The following is a 19118-nucleotide window of genomic DNA, read 5'->3' as shown; positions in this document are numbered from 1 at the left end:
CCGGAACCATTTAGGGCTTTATAGGCTAAAGCCAGAACTTTGAATTGTGCTTGGTAGCAGAGTGGCAGCCAGTGGAGCTGCTGCAATGGGCAGGGTGGTGGGGGTGGTTATGTCCTCCCTGTATGCCGCTCCAGTAAGGATTGCTGCCCATTGAACCACTTGAAGCTTCCGAATAGTCTTCAAAGGCAACCCCACGTCTCCTCCCAGCCTTCTCTTCTTCACGCTTTCAGCCGTTCTTCATAGGGCTTGTTCTCCAGACCCTTGATCATTTTAGTCATCCTCCTTTGGACACATTCCTGCCTGTCAACATCTCCCTTCAATTGCAGTGCCTAGAATTGGACACAGTATTCCAGGTGTGGTCTGACCATGGTCTTCCTATTCCCTCAGTCACTTTGCCTGTCCCTTTTCTTTGGATGCTATATTTGTAAAAACTATATTTGTAAATACTAGATTGAAGTTTTCATAGAATCAGAATTGGAAGAGACCTCGTGGGCCATCCAGTCCAACCCCCTGCTAAGAAGCAGGAAAATTGCATTCAAAGCACTCCCGACAGATGGCCATCCAGCCTCTGCTTAAAAGCCTCCAAAGAAGGAGCCTCCACCACACTCCAAGGCAGAGAGTTCCACTGCTTCCTCACAGTCAGGAAGTTCGTCCTAATGTTCAGGTGGAATCTCCTTTCCTGTAGTTTAAAGCTGTTGTTCCGCGTACTAGTCTCCAGAGCAACAGAAAACAAGTTACTTTTAAGTTATTACAATTCTAGAAATTTGAGGACTGAAGGGAAATTTCATTAGGAAGGCAGAATTCTTATTTAGGGCGTCAGAATTCCCATTTGAGGGAGCAATGCCCACATTTCCCCTCTCTAGTAGCTGTACCTTAGCTATACCCTCGTATGTTTTTAAAGTTTTGAATTGGTGATGTTTTATACTTTGAACTGCTTTGAGACCCTCTCTGATCTGAAAGATAACTGGAAATAATTTAACACAGAAAGACAAGGAAAGATCTGAGAAAATGATTTTTTTTGGATCAGAATGTATTGTTTACTTAAACTATTAAGATAAAGACTATAATATACTGTGGCAGCTTTTGGGGTGGGGGCTTTGTGCTATTTTAGATTCTAGGTTTCTTTTTTTGGCAGATGAACATTGTTCTGTAGTGACCTTCTGGAAATTCCCAGTAATATCCCCTTCTCTCATTCCAGACATTGGTTGCTCTTGTTTCCTTTCCCATAAATACTTATACTATCAACCCCTTGACACTTACTCTAACCATTTCCTGTGCCATGCAATCTCTCACCCAGGGGGACAGTGTATGGATGTCTCTATGCCAAGAATATATTCACTTTTTTCTTGTTTTTGAAGCAGTGCTACATTTCTTTCCATTGGCTTCTAACATCAATAAAAACTGGTAGTTCGACAAAAACTGTATCACTAATAATGCAAATGTAAAGCTTATGATCTCCAATCTCCCACTCCTTATGCTGTATCACAGGTATCTGCAAACTTTGGCCCTCCAGGTGTTTTGGTCTTCAACTCCCACAATTCCTAACTGCCTACCGGCTGTTAGGAATTGCAGGAGTTGAAGTCCAAAACACCCAAAGGGCCGAAATTTGCCCATGCTTTCTGTATCATCAGATAATTTGACAATTTAATACAGTGGGTCCTCAGAATCCATGGATGCTCAAGTCAATGGATGGGGGGGGGGGAGTGGTTTACAAGCCCTGGATGCTTGGATCTGTGGATACCGAATCCATGGATACGGAGGGATTGCCGTATTTCCATATGGAGGGATAACCCATGTAATTTCAAGGGCCAGTTTAATTTTGATAAATACCTTCTGTTACGAGCTTCTTGTCTCGAGCAGTAAAATAAAGTGCTTCTAAAGAGACAGTTAATTAAGCTCAGGCTGGTTACAAACTCTGAATATTAAATTTGTTCAGGCATTTTTCAAATTTTGCACATGGCCCCATCCCTTCTGAATTTCCAACCAGCACTGAAGGCTATACACTTTCATGTGTTCTTTTTGTTTTTAGAATTGGACGTGTTTGTTGCCACCGTTTTTTAAAACCCTTTGCTTGGTTTTAGAATTACTCTTAAAGAGGAGTTTGGATTTTAGTTGTTTATTTAATGTTTTTTAACATGTTATTTATTATTAGCTTGTGGGTGCAGATAGTTGAGAGGTGATAGACAAATGCCTTGAAAGAACAGTAAATTTTCATGTGAAGCCAGAGCAGATTCAGGAAGGTTGTTGGCTTATTCTCACTTGTTTGGCGTACCATATAACAGAACCTGGAGGCATTAAGTTTTGGACTCTCGATTCTAGTTAATGAGGACACTTTCCATCTGGATTGGGAATTTCAGGGTTTTATTTGTTACTAGCTTAGGGACCCAGCGGTGCATTGTTTGCTTTGTTTGCTTTGGGGTGATATTAGAAAAAAAGCCAGTCTTTCCTTTTGTTATTCATGAATGTTCCCATCAGAAAATGCATAAAGATTTGGGTGAACTGCAATTCCCAAAATCATGGGCCAATCACCCCAAATCCCATCAGTATTCAAAGTTGACCATGTTGGGTCTGTGTGCCAAATGTGATCCAGATCCATCATCGGCTGGGTTCAGTGCTCTCTGGAAAAGGACAAACTACAACTCCCATATGCCAAGAACAATCACCCTCAAACTCCGCCTGTATTAACAGTTGGTCATGTTGGGTCTGTGTGCCAAGCATGGTCCAGATCCACCATCTGCTGGGTTCAGTGTTCTCTGAATACGGGTGTACTATAATTCCCAGATTTCAAGGTCAATCACTCCCAAAGTCCACCATTACTCAAAGTTGGCCATGTTGGGTCTGTGTGCCAAGTGTGGTCCAGATCCGTCATCTGCTGGGGTGAGAGTTTTCCGAGTATGGGTGAACTGTAACTCCCAGATGCCAGAAAGGATTAAGAGAGAGGCAGTGGGTGGGGTCATGCAAATTCCACACCAATGGCGAGAGAAGGGAACACTGGGATGTGGCTCGTTGTAACTGTAATGTCCTTGGAGGGAGGGCTTTGATGGCTCCTCAGCAATATGGGTTAAAGCAGTTTGTGGAGGTGGGAAGCTGTCTTTGTAAGTGGACACCTGTGCCACATACACATATACAGATTTTCACTTTTATTATGTGTATAGATAGATGTATCTTATCGTATTTTTTGAGTTCCGCACTATTGTGTGCTTTTTGGGAGCCACTCTGACTCCCTTCAGGGAGATGGTGACAGGGTACAAATAAAGTATATTTCCAAAGAATAACTTTCCCAAGCTTTCCATTGTATATATATAAGGTCGTGGGTATAACTTCTAGCATTTTCAATTAAAGCTCTCTTATACAGCAGATGCTGTTCCTCATGGTTATGGTACTTGCCTGAAGAGAGACTGAACTATTGAATTTCTCTACTCCCAGAGAGAGTTTGATTCTATATTTTAGTGCATTGGGCAGATTAGCAGAGATACTTGCTGAAATGATGGCAATTATGCAGTTCAATCCCATATTGGATGCGGTGATGGTTGTACGTTGGTGGCTTCGTGCCCTTTCAGTGCTGTGAGATCTCATTGTACTCAGGCTCTCAGCTGTAGGATCCAAATCAAATTACTAACTAGTTCAGTTGCTCTCCTGGGATCTGCATGCCTCCTAAACTGTGTTTATGTTGGGTCATTCTGCCACACACTGCTGCTGCTTTTAGAGGTACTGAGGAACTATTAAATTATAAGTTACTATTCTGTGCTGGAGCAGCCAGACGGGAGCATGTTAAGCCTATTTAAGAATTAAGTATTACTCCTGTAATCTGGAATAGTACAAGAGCCAAAAACATGACTAGTAGCTAGAAATCCTCAATGAAAATTTCCTAATCTGCATGCTGAGATTGTCTTCGCTAGATAGCTGCTAAACCCCTGTATTCCAGCAGTACCATGATAATACTGATATGCCTGACAAAAGCTGTTACAGAGTTTTCTGAGATAATTATATGAGGGTTTTTTTTGCACATAATTAATCACATTGACACCAGAAGAATACAGAACATATTATGCTGTGGGTAAAAAGAAAATCAAGTACCATATACCTGTGTGTAAGTTGAACCTTATGTATAAGTCGAGGGCAGGTCTTGGGGCCAAAATTATGGATTTCGATATGATGTGCAGATAAAATGAGAGTCATTTGTGGAGATAGGAAAAACACCGCCTTGGGGCCAATGCTGCCATTTTCCTTTCCAAAGATTCAAAAAGGCTTCTTTTGCACTCTACTTAGTGAATGGGATGATGTCATTCTGATAAGAGTTCATACTGTATATTATCTTTTATCAAATAAAGAGCCATCTCCTTCACAGAATAGAATGGCAAAAGGTGAGAGTTTACTACATCCCAAGAGAAACCAAAAGAAGCACCTCCTCTACTCTTTTGGCACTCCTTCAAGGAAAAATGCTAAAGAGGAGTGGCCACCACCACTACTATATTCCTAGCTAGACTGTCAATAAAATTAGAAGCAGTGCTATGGTGGGGACAGTAGAGGAGGCTGGTTCCTCTTTTAGGTTTCCCCAGGACGCCTTTTGACATATGCTGAGAAGACAACGGTTCCTTTTTTTTGGATAATAGTTAAGGTATAGTACTTACTTTAATGCATGCATAAGTTGACATTAGTATGTAGAGTATTCAAAATAATAGAAATAAATATAAATGGTAAATTTTATTAATATTGATCACAATAATATAAAATGACTGAGGATATGAGAATCAAATGTAATTTATATGGAGAAGATCTAAGAGTCCTATGAACAATGCTATGATCTTTTTTACAGCAACAGATGTACCATTATCCAAGGCTTTCTGGGAGTTTATTTGATCATCCTAACAAAATGAGCTAAATCAATAAACCATCAGAGACTATGGGGCTGTGGTCATGTAAGGTTTGAATGGGTTGCTGTGGGTTTTCTGGGCTGTATGGCTATGTGTTTTCAAAGGCTTTCATGGCTGGAATCACTGGGTTGCTGTGAGTTTTCCAGGCAGTGTGGCCATATTCCAGTGGGGTTGCCTAGTTTCCAACAGACCTCACAACCTCTGAAGATGCCTGCCATAGATGTGAGTGAAACATCAAGAGAGCCCAGAAAACTCACAGCAACCTAGTGATTGCGGCCATGAAAACCTTGAATGTTGGGCGTGTTTCTTGTTCTGAGCACTACTATCAAATATTATGCCAGTAAACCTGTTTGATATGTTTGATATTAAGCTGACGGTGGTGCAGCGGATTAAACCACTGAGTTGCTGAACTTGCTGACCGAAAGGTCGATGGTTCGAATCTGGGGGGCGGGGTGAGCTCCCGCTATTAGCACCAGCTTCTGCCAACCTAGCAGTTCGAAAACATGCAAATATGAGTAGATCAATAGGTACCGCAAAAAAAATAGGTACCGCTTTGGTGGGAAGGTAATGGCGCTCTATACAGTCATGACCTTGGAGGCATCCAAGGACAACGCCGGCTCTTTGGCTTAGAAATTGAGATGAGCACCAGCTCCCAGAGTCGGACATGACTAGATTTAATGTCAGGGGGAAAACCTTTACCTTTACCTTAAACCTATTTGAATCCCCCAAAGAAAAGATTAAATAGATTAATGCAAGCAGTATTTATTGTGTGGTAGTTTGCCTTTGCTGTGCTCTGCGACCTATAACATACCAACAGCCATCCTTATGTTACAAAGCAAGTGTTTTCCTCTTGATAGGTTTTAATTTGCAGCTCAAACACCCAGTAGTTTGCAGCACATATTGATGAAGTAAGTGTGACAATAGGTACTACTAAATCCTGTACTAATTAACTTGTGATTAAGATCCTGCTGATTATAAACGTGTGCTGATATGCTTGCAAGTGAAACAGGGTGACAGTGGCAATGTTGTAAATGAGCTATTGTCAGACTGGAAACATTTTATAGAGAGTTGGCTAGGAAAAACACATTTATTCTATTAAAATGCAAAAAGGCAGTGAGGATTCTACAGCACAGTCCAGTGCATTTCAGTGCAGTCAGGCTATAACCTGGCATCAGTCCCAGCAATACTATATTTGCCAACATTATTATTAATTTATTAATTGAAATAAAAGGTTTCTAGGTCATTTTTCAATTGAACTAGGAAGTGATTTCCTCCGAAAGCTTCTTAAGAGTGATTAATTATACTGTAATGACGAGCCTTTTAACTTGTTTTCAGAATTATGTGTTGTTTACATAATCAAGGTGTGAATCTGTCATTGGAACAAGTAATAAATGTCTGTGAATAACCTGGGGCTCTTTGCTGCATTCACTTGCCATCCCATGATTATACTACTTATTGGGAAGGGAGAGGAAGCAATCTGAGGGCTGATACTCGAGCCTGGAATTTCTACTTCTTTGAACTACAGCTCCCAGTACTCCCCAGAGAGGATGTGGTTTGTAATCCCAGAAAGTTAAATGTTTCTGTTTTGCCCATTAGCAGTCCCTCCCATATGTATGTCTGTAACAAAACATGAGTATGCAGATGTATTGCAATAGAGACCTATCAGACCAAAGGTGGGTCAGTTGTTCTGACTTGGTGTGAGGCAGGTTCTTACATTCTTAGAAGCTTATCTATCTAGTCCCTGATCCCATTTACTATGGTGGCCAGTCAGATACAAGTGAAAAAGCGGTTACCCAGGGATGAGTCTCCTATTGAGTAACTGGCATTCAGACATATCCTCCTTCTGATTCTGGAAGCAGTTACCATTGATTCTCACTGCAAACCATACAAGATTAGAAGGCCAAAGGTAGTTTGTGCCTCTGATGGTATTAAATGATAGACCTAGATAAGTTAGGGAGCAGGTGGTACAAGCAGTAAATAAAAGATGTTGAGTACAGGTTGAGTATCCCTAACTCAAAGTGCATTTTTTTCATGTCAGGAGCGACTTGAGAAACTGCAAGTTGCTTCTGGTGTGAGAGAATTGACCGTCTGCAAGGATGTTGCCTAGGAGATGCCCATGTGTTTTGATGTTTTTATTAACCTTGTGGGAGGCTTCACTCATGTCCCCACATGGAGCTGGAGCTGACAGAGGTAGCTCATCCGTGCTCTCCCCGAGTTAGGACCCAAATCTAAGCATATTTATTTACATTTCAAATACACATAGCCTAAATCATCAGAAAGCAACTCAAATTTTGGATTACTTTGAATTTTGAAATTCCAGATGAGGGATAGTCAACTTGTATATTTTTTTAATCTGATGAGAAAGAATAAACTCTGACTTAGAAAAATCTTGGGTAGAGAGAAAAAAAATCAGGCAAGCCTTTTTTCTTTCATTCATTCTCTGACCATTGGCTGATATAATTTTCTTATTCAAGAAGGTACATATAACCTGATTCAGGTCTGATATGAAAAGGCTTTAGCCACTTTTAAAATGCCTGATACCAAACTGTTCATTTCAGTGACAAAACATCAGGATTAAGTAGTAAACGTGCTCATTGTGTGCCGTTTGGCGCACATAATATTTGTTGAAAAACACAAAGTTGTTTTGGAGTTGGCTTGAAGACCAGAATCCGAACTGGAACACCAGACGATCGTTATGGCAGCACCTTGGTGCTTGTTAGTGATCGAACAGTAACATATAGGAAACACTGCATGAACACCAAGCACAAAGTAGCTGTATGCAACAACATCCTATGGAAACATACTGGCAGCGCATGGGGTGCAGACCCACAATTCATAAGAACATCAGCCCTGGCCCCATCTTACTCAACTGCCAAGTATGACTGCCTTGTTTGGCTCAAGTCTGCCCACATGAAGCAGGTGAACATAGCACTGAATGAAACATGCAGAATAATCACAGGATGTCTCAAACCTACACCTGTTGATAAACTCTACAAGCTAGATGGTATTGCCCCCCCCCCCCCGATGTGCAATGGGAAGTTGCTGTGAAGGTTGAACCCTATGAAAGCCGTCCACTGCATGGCTATCAGCCTCCTCCCTGTAGACTCAAATCAAGGAAAAGCTTCATGAGAACCACCACTCCTCTTGACGTTCCCCCCACAAGGGCGAGGGCGTCCCTCTGGGCAGTTGAGCCAGGAAATCCCAATTGGATGGCCCCCCACGAGGGTCTTTCTCCAGGGTCAAAAGAAGAATGAGCCACCTGGAAGTCCCTGAACAGACTCAAAAGATCAAAAGACAACCTGGAGAAATGGCACTACCTAAAAGATTCATCCACCTTGTGTGACTGTGGAGCAGAGCAGACAACTCTGTATCTGTATGCTAGTCCGCAGGGGAAGACTTGTTTGAGACTACAGACAATGCAGTCGCTGTTGCCCATTTTTGGTCAAAAGATATTTAGCCTCTTGTGCTCCTTCTATTTTTTATCAGTTTTATACTAATTTATGCAATGCTTTTGATATGAAATAAATAACCTTGGCCTGGAACACCCTGAGTGTAACAGCAATACATTATCATTCTTTAGTACAAAAGAAATAGACTATAGCTTTAGCACTGGCACATGTTTCAGATAACCTATTTGAAATCAGGGGTGGTGCAAAATATTGTGCTGTTTGAGGAAAAGAACAGATGATACCAATTGGACTGCTAGTTGAATACTTCAGTGGTGCTGATGGGATAGCATCTCCACTACTAGGATCAAGCCAGTTTAGAAGATTTTGGGCTTTTTCATGTTATATGGATTGTAGCATTATTATTCCATTTTTGATTGCTATGGTTAAATCCTATGTAGTCCTGGGAACTGCAGTTTATGGAGAGGCATGTAGAATTCCTTGTGAGAAAACTGTATTGTTCAATCAAACTACAGCTATGGCAGTTAAAGTGGAATCACAGAGCTATAATTGTATAGTGTGGGAACACTCCAGGAAAGGCTCTGCAGCAAACACAATTCTGTTCTTCAAAAGCAGGATGGGCGTTCATAAGAAACTGCTGTTGCTGCCACCCTTTGTATCTGTTGCCTGTGGTGATTGTCTCACTGTGTAATGGAAGGTCTGTCCTTGGTAGAAAGAAACCCCTGGAAGATTAACTGTTCATCTTATTAGAGGTGGGAACATTCAGAAGGTATCTTGCAATGAGATCTGTCAAAATTGAGTGTATTATTGTAGATCCTTTCCTTTTACAGAGAGCTTTTGAAACTAAACATTTAATTAAAGTACTTTCACAACAAATGTCCTTCCAACTTTTGAGGCTTCCACTGGTTTTTTTTTAAATGGTTGAGCAGAAATGTCATAGTGGCAAACCATGCTGGCCATACAGCAGGATATCTGTATGCTGTGCATGAATCTCTTAGTGTTCCCAACTATACCTTTGCTTGATTCCTTAGCTGTTGATTTTTGACTTGACCATATGTGACAGCATCAAAATTGTTTTTGTTACAGATGCCCTTAGGTGATAGCTTTCCATGCTCTCAGTTTAGAGTGATAGAGAGGAACAAGGAAATAATTAATAAGCTTTTAGCCACTTAAAACCAGGGAGAAAGGAGGGATGTGTTCAGTAAATAACAGCACAAAACCTCATAGAACCATTTTAGCTCCCTTGATTATAGTAGAAAAATGAAGTATGCTCTTCTTGAGTGATATTTTATTGAAATATGCTATAACTTTAGCTAGATTGATGTGACTTCCCCCTGTACCCTGACTCAGTCATTCAGCAAGGTCATCAATGCATTGTCAGAATTGGTGAGCTGAAGTCTTATGGAGGGGAAAGAAGCAGGGAAGTCTCCTTTAGTCAAGTAAATAGGCTTGAGATTTAGTCTTAGGTATGCCCAAAAGTACAATGAGCTTTAGATGCTGAATCATACTGCTTTTCCTTTTAAAAACTTAGTGCATCCCTTCTCCTTCAGCACATAAGGTGGAAATGAAAGCCCTAGTAGCTTGAGTGTTTTCTACAAGGTCTTACAGCACATCTTGTTACTCTCTTCAGCAGTAGGCATGGATCCATGGAGTAAACCCAATAATGAAGTTTTGATTGGCATAGGTTAGTAAAAAATACATTAAAAAACTGTTGAAAACTGGAGCTGCTAAAATAAAAGTAAGTCATGATTATGATTAGCTACCGTGTTTCCCCAAAAATAAGACATCCCCCAAAAAGAAGACCTAGTAGAGGTTTTGATGAATTGCCAAATATAAGACATTTCCCGGTGGAGGAGGAGGGAGCAAAATAAGACATCCTCTGCTCGTTGCTGACCTAGCAACCCGAAAGATAGTTGCATCTATCAAGTAGGAAATAAGGTACCAATTATAAAAAGTGGGGAGGCAAGTTTAACTAATTTACGACCTGGAATGAGGAAGTGCCATCAGAGTGGATGATGAAACAGCTGCTCCCCCTGTGGCCAGAATCGAACATCCCCTCAGGAGAAGGTTAAATTGCCTCTGTGTCTGTCTGTCTCAGTCTCTGTTTGATGTGTTTATGGGTATTGAATGTTTGCCCTATGTGTGTATAATGTGATCCACCCTGAGTCCCCTTCGGGGCGAGAAGGGCGGAATATAAATACTGTAAATAAATAAATAAATAAATAAATAAATAAATAAAGACCTAGCACATCTGTGGGAGCAAAAATTAATATAAGACACTGTCTTATTTTCGGGGAAATGCAGTAGTAAAATATAGCCTCTTCTCCATTACTTCATTATGGAAAATATTTGCTCTTGACTCTACAATATGGATGGGCATCTGTGTCCTTCAGGATGGTTTTATATTAGGCATGGGCAAACTTGGGCCCTCCAGGTGTTTTGGACTTCAACTCTCACAATTCCTAACAGCCGGTAGGCTGTTAGGAATTGTGGGAGTTGAAGTCCAAAACACCTGGAGGGCCCAAGTTTGCCCATGCCTGTTTTATATATACAATTTTGGCTTCACAAACATATGTAAGGCCAGAGTTGCCCAGCCTTATTTAGAAATTTTGATTTAATTGAGTCCTGTTATGAAAATATTGTTAAATATAATATGTGTGGGGGGTGTCTGTTAATGAGACTGCTAGGTATCCAGTATTTCCCATTCGTTTCATAAGAATTGGTGAAATATATGTTAACGCCACAAATAGGTGCAAGGAATATTAGAGGCATGACAAGTAAGCTGATACTTTTTGCTTCTCTAAGAAATTAGATAAGTATTTTTAAATTGGCTGATTCAGCTGTGACATTGGCAGTGGATTTGGAAGTATTTCCTATACCATGGTATTTAATTCAGTGTAGTATGAGTCATTCATAATGGTCAATTTCATATTTCTGATATTAGATTGCATGTACAGACTTGATATGCGTGATCTAGGTTTGTTCTTTCATATTAATCTTCTGGAAAATGATGCTACTTTTGATTAATAACAGCCTATTTTGCTTCAAAGTAATAAAGTAATTTTGCAAGTCTACCCTTGAAATGCTGTTGATGCAATAAATTGAGAGCTGATAATTGATTGGCAGTACAGAAATGTGCGGAGTGGGTGAATGGAAAATGTAGTGGCAGAAATGAAACATTCTTTTAAAGAATAGTTTATTTAGAATCTGGACTTATACTAAAATGTGAGAGTGAAAGCACTATTGCTTACAGAATATTTTAGTCCCCTGCCTCCCAATCCTGCTGGAATGTTTCCTAGGGCCCTTCCACACAGCCATATAATCCAGAATATCAAGGCAGAAAATCCCACTATATCTGCTTTGTACTGGAATATCTGAGTCCACACTGCCATATATCCCAGTTCAAGGCAGATTCAGCTTTGTGGAAGGGGCCCCATACTATTCTGGGAAATCTGTCAATTCTTAGGAGCAGACTTATGTAGAATTTCTAAAAGAGGAGTCAAGTAATGAAACGAAAATGCTTTACTTTAACCATGTGGTGATGAGTACTAATATAAGTGGACAATGAAATCTGTGGACATTGGGAAGGGAAATAAAACACATATTTACAGCTATCCAAGAAGACACAGGGAAAAGAGAAAAATTCAGCAGGGAGAACATTAGGTGCCATGAGTAGAACATAATATAAAACTAACAGTATTTTAAAAACTATCTAATATCAGGACAGTAAATAAGGAACAACATTCAGAAGACAGGGGAATTCCAGACATGAAACCATCAGAGCCAGCTAAAACCTCCCAACAAAGGATCCCCCTAGGTAGGAAGCAGCCAGACTTTAAAGCTGCAAGGTCATTTAATGCTAATCAAGGTGGCCAATTGCACCATTCACACTTGCCTCAAACAGATAATACTTCTTTCTCCCACCTGGACTTACAGATATATAAACCCCACTTGCCTATTTTCCAACAGACGTCACAACCTCTGAGGATGCTTGCCATATATGTGAGCAAAATAACAGGAGAAAATGCTTCTGGAACATGGCCATACAGCCTGGAAAACTCACAGCAACCCTAACTTATGCCTTACTCATTTTGAGTGGAATAACTAATCATGACTGCATGCTAGCCTTTATGACGGCTAGTTTCCTGATTATCTCAGTCAATTGTTTCCTTACATTTATTTGGCATCAAAAAAAAAGCGTGCTAAGTATGTTTTCTGTAGCTCCTTCAAGATAGGGAATATTAACAATGTTAGAGGGGTTGTTATATGGAAGCTAACAAAGTGGGGAATGGAAAAATGTGACCTGTCATAAGCATACAGTGCAGTGGATATTGCTATGCTGAAGTATGATCTGCTTGTTTTTGTAACTGGGTCTCTGTGGTGTTGATAAATGGCTGGGGCAGAGCTTGGAAAATGTAATTTCTGGACTGCAGTTTCCAGAACTCCAAGCTGGGGCCCATGATGGTTGAGAGATTCTGGGAGTTGTGTTCCAAAAATATTTTTTTAAAGTTTTGCCTGTAATTTGGACTACAACTGGCAACATATCTTTCCAACTGACATGTTTGTTGTTTTGGAACCTAAAGTTCAAAACATTTGTAGAACCAAAGTGTGAAGGCATTGAAATATCTTTCATTGATTTGCTGCAGATTGCATACATAACTCAGGAGCTGCATGATAAGGGGGCCAAGGGAAAAAGACTTTTGGTGGCAAGGGAGGGAGGGAAGGGAAAGAGCAGGAAAAGTTTGGAGGAGGAGGAACCGCGGAGCCCTTAGGTATGCTTCACGGAGCCCCAAGGGTTCTGCAGAGAACACTTTGAGAACACCTGTTCTCTAAGTTTATGGCTCCAGGTCCCATAATGCCTCCTATATGTTATGATAAGTAGGACTGAAGGGATTTACATGCCAAAATCCTCTGGAAGACCACAGTTGTCCATACCAGCTGTAGATTCCGCTAGTATGAAATATTTCAACTTGGTTTTTTCTGTTCGTTAGGTCCATTGATGGAAGCCCTTCTCTGAGACGTATGACTGTGATGAGGGAAAAAGGGAGGCGCCAAGCAATTCGAGGCCCAGCTTTTATGTTCAACGAGAGAGGCACAAGCCTCACAGCCGAGGAAGAGCGCTTTCTTGATGCAGCCGAGTATGGAAACATCCCTGTGGTGCGCAAAATGTTGGAGGAGTCAAAAACACTGAATGTCAACTGTGTTGACTACATGGGTCAAAATGCCTTGCAGCTCGCAGTTGGGAACGAACATTTGGAAGTGACGGAACTCCTGTTAAAGAAGGAGAACCTGGCACGGATTGGAGATGCCCTGCTGCTTGCCATTAGCAAAGGCTATGTCAGAATAGTGGAAGCGATCTTGAATCACCCTGGCTTTGCCGCTAGCAAGCGACTGACTTTGAGTCCCTGTGAGCAGGAGCTTCAGGACGATGACTTCTACTCTTACGATGAAGACGGCACCCGCTTTTCCCCAGACATCACCCCCATCATTTTAGCTGCTCATTGCCAGAAGTATGAGGTGGTACATATGCTGTTAATGAAAGGGGCGAGGATAGAGAGACCTCATGATTATTTTTGCAAATGCAACGATTGCACTGAAAAACAAAAGATCGATTCTTTTAGTCATTCCAGGTCAAGGATAAATGCATATAAGGGACTGGCGAGTCCTGCCTACCTGTCCTTGTCTAGTGAAGACCCTGTTCTCACTGCTCTAGAACTTAGCAATGAGCTTGCCAAACTGGCTAATATTGAGAAAGAATTCAAGGTAAGACTTCTCTTTTCATACCTTTTCTGTCTCCTATTCATAGCTTCCGAGGATTCATCCACATCACATAATTGCTCACCACTTTTAGCTGTTTTTGTTGGTATTGCTGCTCAGATGCCTGGATGTTATAACAAGTGCTATTTTTTCTTTAAATGAAAATACTTCAGTACTTAATAAGTACGAAATATTACTAAAATGCATTATCCCCCTAGAATGGGTGAAAACAAGTTTGTTCACTCTGAGGAAATAATGTTTTTTATTGAAGCACACTTGATTGAAATAATGTTATCTGAATCACTAGAAAAATCATTTGGTTTTTGAGATATAGGTCTTAAATGAATGTTCTTGTTTCTATTCACACCTTCTGAATGCGGTTGTTTACAGGTTATGAAAGCTGAATGCATTTGTCCTTTTTGTATCAGAAGAACATTATGCTCATTCATTTCCCAGAAATGTACAGGAGCCAGTTGTTAAAATCTGTACTGATGTTCTGTCTTTCTTTGTGTTCCTTGATTGTTGCCATTATAGGGTTACAGAATGGCAGGGTGTTTTTTGTTGTTGTTTTCTCCAGACTTTACTCAGTTGTGACCATAAATCCTGTTCATATTCTTTGTAGTACTTCATAAAAGTTACAGAGAGTAGCCATATCCTGGCAAATGTTTTCTATGTGAAAGAAACTGGGTCATTGGTTACAGGTGGTAAACAGAATCAGTTCTGCGAGTGGCACTTTATCCAGCTGTAGCAAATCTTTAAGTGGGGCTTTTCTGGGTCACTGTTGGATTCTGCTTCTTTAATTAACTTTTCCTGAAATTATTGAGAAGAGGCAGAAACTACATTAATCCATGACGTCTGCTCCAAGCACGAAGAGCAGTGACAGAAGGTTAATGTGTGTATCTATGTGGAGGTGAGGATGGATGATGGTGCATGGCAGGGATGGGATGTATGTAACCCAGCAGATGATGTCCTCTACTTCATATCATTACTTAGGCTGTCCAGGGCTGATGAGAGCAGCTACCTAATAGCATTTGAAGTACCACCTGTTTTTTTTTGTAAAGGATTACTATAGTACTCAGATTCAATCAGTAATGTAATGGAGGGAAAGGTTAGAAAGTTGAAGCATTAAAACCTTTGATTACAGGGCTCTTCTTTTATTTGCAGTTCCTCTCAAAATCCTTTGTTCCTTTTGTGCAATTCTCACAGTCATTGGTCCAAGTTGTATGTATGGATTTTTCCAGCAAAAATATATTGTTGGGTTGCTGTTAGTTTTCTAGGCTGTATAGCCATGTTCCAGAAGCATTCTCTCCTGACATTTCACCCACACCTGTGGCAGACATCCTCAGTGGTTGTGAGCTATATTGGAAACTAGGCAAGGGAGGTTTATATATCTGTGGAAGGTCCAAGGTGGGAGAAAGAACTCTTTTCTGTTGAAGGCAAGTGTGAATATTAGAATTAATCACCTTGATTAGCATTGAAAAGCCTTGCAGCTTCAAGGCCTGGCTGATTCCTGCCTGGGGAAATCCTTTGTTGGGAGGTGTTAGCTGACCCTGATTGTTTCATGTCTGGGATTCCCCGTTTTTCAGAGTGTTTTTCTTTATTTACTATCCTGATTTTAGTGTTTTTAATACTGGCAGCCAAATTTTGGTTATTTTCATGGTTTTCTTGCAGTTGAAATGGTCCACATGCTTGTGGATTTCAATGGCTTCTCTGTGTAGTCAGACATAGTGGTTGTTAGAGTGGTCCAGTATTTGTGTTCTCAAATAATATGCTGTGTCCAGGTTGGTTCATCAAGTGCTCTGCTATGTCTGACTTCTCCGGTTGAGTTAGTCTGCAGCGCCTTTCATGCTGTGTTTGGTGGTCCCTACAGTATGTAGACTTGTCCACAGCTGCATGGTATACGGTAGACTCCTTCAGAGGTGAGAAGATCCCTTTTGTCCTTTGCTGACCTTAGCATTTGTTGGATTTTCTTAGTGGGTCTCTAGATAAGTTTGTGTTTCTTCATCAGCTTTCCTATGTGGTCATTGGTTCCCTTGATGTATGGTAAGAACACTTTTCCTCTGGGTGGATCTTTGTCTTTTCTCTCGTGGCTTGTTCTTGGCCTTGCAGTTCTTCTGATGTCTGTGGTGGAGTCTCCATTGGCCTGTAGAGCCCAGTTTAGGTGATTCAGTTCCCCTTGGAGGAGGTAGGATTCGCAGATTCTGTTTGCACTGTATGTCAGGGCTTTACTTGTACTTTTTTGACTTGTGTGATGGTTATATTGTTGTGAGCTATTCTTCTCGTAATGCAAAGTAATTGGGAGTGGCTTGGTCTTGAACTAACAGTCAAAGTCTATTAATATTATAAAAGACCTGCTGGTAGAAAATTGCTAGCATTAATATGGTTATAGCAACTGAATACAACTATCTGTTTGTGTTATCAAAGGCTTTCATGGCCGGAATCACTGGGTTGTTTCTGGGCCATTTTCCAGAAGCATTCTCTCCTGACGTTTCACCCACTTCTATTGCAGGCATCCTCAGAAGTTGTGAGGTATATGTAGCTATCTGTTTCTTTGGGTTCGCTTTTTTGGGCCATGGCTATAGGCTGCCATGAAGAATGTAATCTCTTTGAAATGTGTAACTACCCCACTAGATGTAGTGTACAATCTAAGATCTATTAAATCCCAGCTGCATGGCAATTCAGTATCTTAAATACCTCTTCTGTTGGAGAATCTATCTGTGGGGTACATTTAAATTTGACCTGTTTGCAAGTTGAATATTTTGCTAGTTGTCATAATGTATAATTACTTCATTATTTCAATCCAGGATGGGGTAAATGTGGCCTGTAGAGTACATGGAGTTCCTAATCCTTCTTTCTGTGGCCCATTAACACCCTGAAGCCCCTGGTTTCCCCTAGTTTTTAAAAGTTATTTTGCAGGTGGAAAAACTCAACTGGAGTCTTTAATCCTCAAATCCTAAATGAAGAAAGCAAGATGAAACCTTATACACAACATCAATCTGCTCATTATTGTAATTTATCCTATGGCACACTACTTAATTTATTATATTGCAGCTTGATGGATCCTTTGTGGTTTATACACTATATTACTAATCCCTTGTAATGTGTGTGTGTGTGAGAGAGAATAAGGATTGTCTTCTTTCCTTGTTGTTTGTTATATGCTTCTTGATTAAATAAAACAGACTCTTATTATAATTATTATAATTATAAAGATGGTTTTGTGAGATTATAACACCATGGACCTTTTATAGGTTATGGGAAGGCTGTACTATCTCATCTTGTAATAAAGAATCTTTTATTACAAGTATTTCTTTATTAAAAGCCTCCAAAGAAGGAGCCTCCACCACACTCTGGGCCAGAGAGTTCCACGGCTGAACAGCTCTCACAGTGAGGAAGTTCTTCCTAATGTTCTGGTGAAATCTCCTTCCCTGTAGTTTGAAGCCATTGTTCCGTGTCTCCAGGGCAGCAGAAAACAAGCTTGCTCCCTCCTCCCTATGACTTCCCCTCACATATTTATACATGGCTATTATGTCTCATATCAGCCTTCTTTTCTGCAGGCTAAACATGCCCAGCTCTTTAAGCCGCTCCTCATAGGGCTTGTTCTCCCAGCCCTTGATTCTTTTAGTTGCCCTCCTCTGGACACATTCCAGCTTGTCAACATCTCCCTTAAATTGTGGTGCCTTGAATTAGACACAATATTCCAGGTGTGATCTGACCAAGGCAGAATAGAGGGGTAGCATGACTTCCCTGGATCTAGACACTATACTCCTATTTATGCAGGCCAAAATCCCATTGGCTTTTTTAGCTGCCGCTTGACATTGGTGGCTCATGTTTAACTTGTTGTCCACAAGTACTCCAAGATCTTTTCCACTTGTACTGCTGTCGAGCCAGGCTTCCTTCATTCTGTATCTTTGCATTTCATTTTTTTCTGCCTAAGTGGAGTATCTTGCATTTCTCCTTGTTGAACTTCATTTTGTTAGTTTTGGGGGTGCTTTGAATGTTGAAGGTCCTTTGAATGTGATTTTCCTTCTTCTTAGCAGGGGGTTGGACTGGATGGCCCGTGAGGTCTCTTCCAACTCTATGATTCTGCAAAACATAAAATTGTCTCTTTATTGAAGGCATTTGAACATAGATTATGAAGTAAATCCATCATTCATTTTGCCTGCATAGTTGGGGATTAACAACTGCACATAAATAGAAAAAAGGTTTATGGCAAATAATTAGGAAGCATTGTAGATCAAAGCAAATAATGACAGCACTAACTTCTGAAGTTTATATCAAAAATAAAGTAGTTAAAACTTTAACTTCCCCAGTATGGTGCCCTCCAGATGCCTTGGACCACAACTCCTGTCAAACATGAGTCAGAAAGGGGTCGGGTGTTCTAGGTCTTGTAGTTCAGTATATATGGAGGGCACTGCATTGGGGGAAGCAGATGTAATGCAATGTCATTATGTTTGGAAAGAAAAACAAAAGCCATCGATCCAAACAGAAGGGCACCTCTCTCTGAAATATTGGAACAATGTGTCCCCCATACTTAAACCACAGGCTGCTGGTAGGAAATAAGAAGTTAAAACAGGTCAAATGAAATCTTGGGAGATAAACACAGAGATATGTTTTGCATTTATAGGTAAACCTTTTCCTATTGACCATTAATTGCTCTTAAGGGCTAAATTAAAGTAAGTCTAATCCTGATTGGTGGCGATAGCATTGGCCACTGATTCACAGAAAGAGGAATAAGTTCTCTTTGTTAGAAGGAGCCAGAGATTCTCAAGAGTTGGTGTGTTTGCTCAAGTGCGGAGAATGTGATTGTTAATGCGGGATCGTTTACATCCCCTTAGCTGTAGACCTACTTCGTTGGCCACTAGTGTCTATGTGGGACAGATTGACCTTGTCTTCCTTTCAGGTTTTGCTTTGCTAATGTTGTCGTGCCAAGCACTTGTTTTGCTCTATTGCGCTGATAAATTGCATGCGGTTGAGAGACTTCCCAAAGTTGCCATCCTTGCGTCACTTTTCAAATCCCATTCTCCCCACTTGGTTTGCCAACTCTCAGCCTGTTTGATCGGTGTGTTTTGAAATGTGATGC

The 19118-nt window shown here is 40.6% G+C and overlaps 1 protein-coding gene across 2 annotated transcripts in view; it reads left to right on the top strand.

Moving 5' to 3' along the window:
* Nucleotides 1-19118, top strand: part of trpc3 (transient receptor potential cation channel subfamily C member 3) — an 86960-nt gene that overhangs the window by 10032 nt on the left and 57810 nt on the right. For both annotated transcript variants that reach the window (XM_008112056.2, XM_003221771.3), the window contains exon 2: nt 13273-14044. In XM_008112056.2, coding sequence (XP_008110263.2) covers nt 13273-14044 — 772 coding nt within the window. The remainder of the gene's footprint in view (nt 1-13272; nt 14045-19118) is intronic.

This window comes from Anolis carolinensis, chromosome 5, assembly GCF_035594765.1.
Source record: "Anolis carolinensis isolate JA03-04 chromosome 5, rAnoCar3.1.pri, whole genome shotgun sequence".
Taxonomy (NCBI): Eukaryota; Metazoa; Chordata; class Lepidosauria; order Squamata; family Dactyloidae; genus Anolis; species Anolis carolinensis.
Note: the sequence above shows the minus strand (reverse complement) of the source record. Positions and strands in the feature narration are given on the sequence as shown.